The sequence below is a fragment of the Diaphorina citri genome, unplaced genomic scaffold (genome assembly GCF_000475195.1).
Source record: "Diaphorina citri unplaced genomic scaffold, Diaci psyllid genome assembly version 1.1 scaffold3207, whole genome shotgun sequence".
Classification (NCBI taxonomy): domain Eukaryota; kingdom Metazoa; phylum Arthropoda; class Insecta; order Hemiptera; family Psyllidae; genus Diaphorina; species Diaphorina citri.
The window spans coordinates 38,968-44,757 of record NW_007380618.1 but is presented as its reverse complement, the minus strand read 5'-3'; the positions used below and the strand labels follow the sequence as shown (position 1 = coordinate 44,757).

The following is a 5,790-nucleotide window of genomic DNA, read 5'->3' as shown; positions in this document are numbered from 1 at the left end:
GTCGAAGCGGGTTTACATTGAAGATGTTATAGACAGGGTAGTCATATTTGCCAAGTTTCAGCTGCATAATACCGTGTACCCAGCCTTTGATCCCGTGTACAGAGTAAGCAAGCAAGAGAAAAGCTACAGTGGTAGTGCTAGGAAGAAACGTCAGTACACAAAAGAAGTGAGAGAGAAAAGTGTTCTGACTTTGTACACCAAACTCTCTGAAGTAGTGGGACTCATATCTGAGCTCTTAGCAGCACAGACACTCACGGATACTACAGTGTTGCATGCCTCCTCTATGGGCGTCTCTCCTTTCTTTGTAGAAAATATTAGCGAGCTTCAGTTGTCTTCTCTCAAGCTTGTGACCACAATCTTCACCAAATATGAAAAGCACCGAAAGTTACTTTTAGACGATATTCTCGCCTCCATGGCAAGACTTCCTAGTACAAAGAGAAACCTGAGAACATACAGACTGAATTCTTCTGACTACATTCAAATGCTGACGGCACTCGTACTTCAACTTATCCAGTGTATGGTCGTGCTACCTGAGTCATTAGGGAGTAAAACTGAGAAGAATCCTGTAGACCCAGATGTATTCATAATGAGTAAATTTAAGGCTGCCAAAAACACAGCAACAAGCTTTCTTCATGTGTTTTTAGCAAAGTGTAGCAGCAAATCTGAGGAAATTGACTATAGACCAATCTTTGAAAACCTCATTCAAGACTTGCTGGTAACTGTGAACAAACCCGAGTGGCCAGCAGCAGAATTGATGTTGAGTGTTCTAGGTAGCTTACTTGTGTCAAGTATCATAAACAAAAGTCTTGAAATGTCATTACGGATGGCGAGTTTGGATTATTTGGGTTCGGTGTCTGCTCGACTTAGGAAAGACTCAGTACAATCGAAACTAAAGCTTGCATCGATTGATCTTATTATTCGTGATATTCGCTATGAAGAACTCAAAGATGAAGAGGGGAACTTAACAGCAGAAGTGAAAGATGTAAAAGATGACGATGAGAGAACAGAATTTCTACAGCGTGTACTATTGGATTACTTAGCAGTTCAGAGTCAGTCAGAAGCATCACTATCTTATGCGAGGTATTTCCATATCACACAGTGGTACCAAGACATTATTAACAGTGCATCAAAGCCTGCAGTACAAAAAACTAAACCAGTAAAAGATAAGAAAAAGAAAAGGAAACGAGTGACATCAAGTGACGAAGAAAGTTCAGAGAGTGAAGAGGAAGAAGAAGTAGTAGAGGAAGTACCTGGTAGCGAATTTAAAAAGATAGATGCCAAGAAAAAGTTTCTGCTCAGTAAAATCACACCCTATGTTCAGGGTAACACCAGCACTCAGATCTTACAAACCTACGTAGATTATGAAAGTGCAGAACTAATAGCGCGATATCTCGGGTCCAAGCAGAACTTTTCTCAAAGTTTTGACACCTACTTGAGGAGAATTATTAGCGTCGTGATGGAGTCTTCTGTATTAATTCGAACAAAAGCAATGAAGTGTCTGACGTCAATAGTTGAAGTGGATCCAGAGATTCTGGCAATGAAAGACATGCAGATTGGTGTCAGTGTTTCGTTTCTCGATCATTCCACGTCAGTGCGGGAAGCAGCTGTAGATCTTGTAGGTAAGTACATATTGAACAAACCTGAGCTAATTGATAAATACTATAATATGCTATCAGCTAGAATTCTCGACACGGGAGTGAGCGTAAGGAAGCGAGTCATCAAAATATTGAAAGACATTTGTATAGAATATCCTGAATATCCAAAAATTCCTGAAATTTGTGTAAAAATGATTAGGCGAGTGAACGATGAGGAAGGAATTCGAAAACTTGTAATGGAGGTGTTTCACAATATGTGGTTCATGCCAGTCCATGAAAAGCCTTTGGATACAAAAACACTCACGCAGAAAGTGATGCACATTACAGATGTAGTGCACGCATGTCAAGATATAGGTTTAGAGTGGTTTGAGCAGCTGTTACAAAGTTTATTCAAACCCAAAGATGAAGGCAAAGAGAAAGACGATGTTGTGATTGCAGCAGCGAAACATGTACAAGTTGAGCCCCCTAAACAATTACTTCTTGCATGTAAACAGATTGTAAACTGTCTTATCGATTATACAGTACGATTAGACAGCACGGATGATAAAACACCACAGAAATTGTTATCCTGTTTGCAAACATTGTTTCTATTAGCAAAAATTAGACCTCAGTTACTCATAGATCATGCCATTACTATTCAACCCTATTTGAGTTTAAGATGTCATACTAAAGAAAACTTCCAGGTGATTAGCTATGCAGCTAAGATTCTAGAACTTGTTGTTCCACTCATAGAAAACGCTAGTGAAAGTTTCCTCGCGAACTTGGAATCAGATTCAGTGAAATTGGTAGTAACACAGCGACCTAATATGATTACGAGCAGTTGTATAACATGCCTTAGTTCTATTGTTAACAGTGTAACTAAAAACTTTAAACTCGTGCGTGATTGTTTTTCTCAATTTTACAAGTATTTGACTAACTTTAGAGACTATCATGAGAAAACAGCCGAACCTGATCCAGGTGTAGTCAAGAGATTCAAAGATATATTTAAAAAAGCTGTGCTTGTTATCGGATTACTGCTGAGGCATTTCAACTTTACAGATCCCCAGATCATAGGAGATACACTAGCACCAAATATTAAGGATCAAGTGGTTGAGATTCTAATGTACTTCCTGCAACACAGGGCAGAGTATCGCCACTTTATTTTGAAAGCAATAGGACATATCTGTATACGACACTATGAGTTGATGCTTACACCTGAACTCAAAGCCATGTATCAGGAAATACTCAAAGACCCTTATGCAGATACTCAGATCAAAAGACAAGTTCTCAATAACATAGAAATTTATCTGAGTGAAGAGGAAAAACGAATGATACAACAAGATCTGGAGTGGGCGAAACTATCCAAAAATGAAAATCTCAAAGAAATGTGTGATGTAACATCAGGTATGGCAAGTACAATTGTGCAGCTCTATCTCAAGGAAATAGTCGAATCATTCTTACATCCAAGTCTAGATGTACGACATGCAGTTCTCAAAGTTATTCAGCTGATTCTAAACCAAGGTCTCCTGAATCCTGTACAGTTAGTTCCCTATCTAATATGTATGAGTACGGACCCTGAGAAACCAGTCAGTAACAGTGCAGACAAACAGCTACAAGAAATAGAGAAGAAGTATCCAGGGTTCATTTATATGAAGTCACAACAGGGCATACGGTTATCTTATCAGTTTCAAAAGACACTTCAGAATACCCACATTGTTCGAGGATTTCGAGAGAAAGAGGGAGAACTTCCAGGTGCCTTAAACGGGTTTCTATACTCGATTCTCAAATCTAAACAACAGCGACGTGCTGTGGCGCTATCATTTCTCAAACAATTTGATGAGCAAGCCAAGACCAGCTTGGAGCAGATGTTGTATTTGACTGACAATATGGCATACTTCCCTTACCAGGTACAAGATGAGCCACTCTTTATTATTCACAACATCGATATTATTCTCTCTGTAAACGGTACCAATCTGATTCAGAGTTTCAAAGAAGCCTTGTTACCACTGTATGGACCACACCCTGAAGTACACATAGATCCTATGACAGGACTTGCTAGACCTGTCATTGATGAAGATGAAGATGAGGATCAAGAAACATTGCTAGCACGCATGCCTGAGGATGCGCAACCTCTGGTAGATTGCATGACTGCTTCACAGGGTTGTATTCTTCTACTTGTCCTCAAGAATCATTTGAAAGCTATGTACGGGTTCAATGATGCCAAAATATCGCAATATTCTCCTTCAGAAAATTCCAAACTTTATGAGAAAGCGGTCACTCGGAAGAGCAATTCCAAGTTCAATCCGCAAGCCACGTTAAAGAAACTGCAAGAACTCAAGTCCAATTCTATATTGAACGAAGAGGAAAGGAAAGCGTTGATCTCAGAATACCTGGAATTCAAACACCTCATCATATCTCTGGATCCTGATGAGGTAGATGATGAAGATGTCAAGCCTGCAGGAGCACCAAATGCACCAGGTGCATCATTACCTCATGTAACTTCTGTACATAACTCTAGTAGTGTAAATACTGTCCCTCAGCATCAAGTACATAGCATGCCTCCACCACCTCCCCCCTCTCATCATCCATACCCCTCACAGCAAGCCACAACCCCTCAGGTTGTGACACCACTCAAAGTACCCAAACTGACTATTATAGCACCCACACCTCCCACCGCAGACTTTAAACATCATCATCACAAATCTCACAAGTCAAGAAAATCTGAGAAACACAAGAAACATCCGAAGAAGAGAAAGAAACATCGACACAATAGTTCTGACGAGGATGATGATAGTGATGAGAATAGCGATCCAGACTATGAGTGAAAACAATACAGGGTATCCCAAGTGCAATGCTACCTTGTCCCCCCCAGTCAGTAGAATAATAGTTTAATTGTAAAGCCCCGAGATTTTACACTTGACGATTTAACTCTGTTTCGTATTAATTTATTAAATTATTGAATAGATGTCAAATACTGAAACGCTTCAGTAGAGATGGCAGCATAAAACTTGAGATAAAATCTTGAATACATATTAGTCTTATGAGAAAGAAATGGCATGTACTGTTAGGGGATAAACTTGAGTAGTCATTTTTCAAAAGTCAATATCCCGTGTGTGGAATTGTGGATTTTGGAAATTTCAAATACTTAGACTTATTTTTTCTTTGTGAATTTAATAAAGAGGGAGATTTACAAATCCTTTAGGAATTTATCAAAAACTGTCCTTCTCAATCTTATTATTATTTGATATGTATAGTTTATACATAAAATTGTACAAAAAATTTATTTATACAATTGAAGTTTTTAACCAAGAGAAGGAGGTAAATAAGTGTAAAAATAATGTAAATGTTATTTTTTGTGGTGAATAAAACTATTCGTGTTTTATTTAAGTAATTATAAAGAAGAAAATACAAATTATATGTACAGGTGAAAAAGATAAATTTTATTTGTTTTACTTAGGTTGTTTGTAGTCTTGTATTTTGTACATAACAACTATAAAAAATCTGTATTTTTAAAAAGTTTACAAGTAACTTTGGTTAAGCAAGAGGCCTTTCCCTTATTATTTGTTGATTGACAAATCTTGTAAATAGGAAAATCGAGTGGGTAATTTTAACTTTATTTAATTACCTGAAAATAGAATTATTTTGTATCACTTGAGTGGTCAACCTTTGTTTATTTTTAGTAGCAAATATGTGAAAATTCACGTAGTTAAAAGCTGTTTTGTATTTTTGGACCAATCGAAATTTGGAGATTGGGTCCTTAGAGTGAAGGTTACTTTCAGCCCAATGGTCTGTGTGTTGTAGTGTCGTATTATTTATTAGAATTTTTTCATTATTGTAAAATTAAACAGGTGTTTTTTATTTTGTTGTGCAAGATTCATACCTTTAGTTGTCTATAACGTCATTTTTGTACAAACCGAAAAACAAAACCCAATGTGTTGAGAACATTAACACACTCACTATGCGCGATTTCTGTGCTTGTGACTTTTGTAGAGGATTCGAAAGACAGCTGTATTACAGTTGGGACAGTGTGAACTAGACCGAGGTTTTAAAGTAGTTTCTTCTTAGGTTCTCGTCAAAGGACGGACGGGAAAGATTAAGGAGGTATGTTATAAGAAGCCATAACCCCCGTTTATAATCGGGGTCCGAGTTGGATGTTATTAACAGTTTAGAGGCACTGAACTTTTATTCGAAAACCAGACACAGTTTGAATGGTGGG

At 37.7% G+C, this 5,790-nt stretch overlaps 1 protein-coding gene across 1 annotated transcript; it reads left to right on the top strand.

Moving 5' to 3' along the window:
- Positions 1-4: 4 nt before the first annotated feature.
- Positions 5-5,446, top strand: LOC103520089 (nipped-B-like protein B; the record flags this gene model as incomplete). The annotated part of the gene is made up of 1 exon (XM_008485181.3): positions 5-5,446. A coding segment is annotated over one exon (4,395 nt), but the record flags the coding sequence as incomplete, so codon positions are not given.
- Between the last annotated feature and the right edge of the window lie 344 nt (positions 5,447-5,790).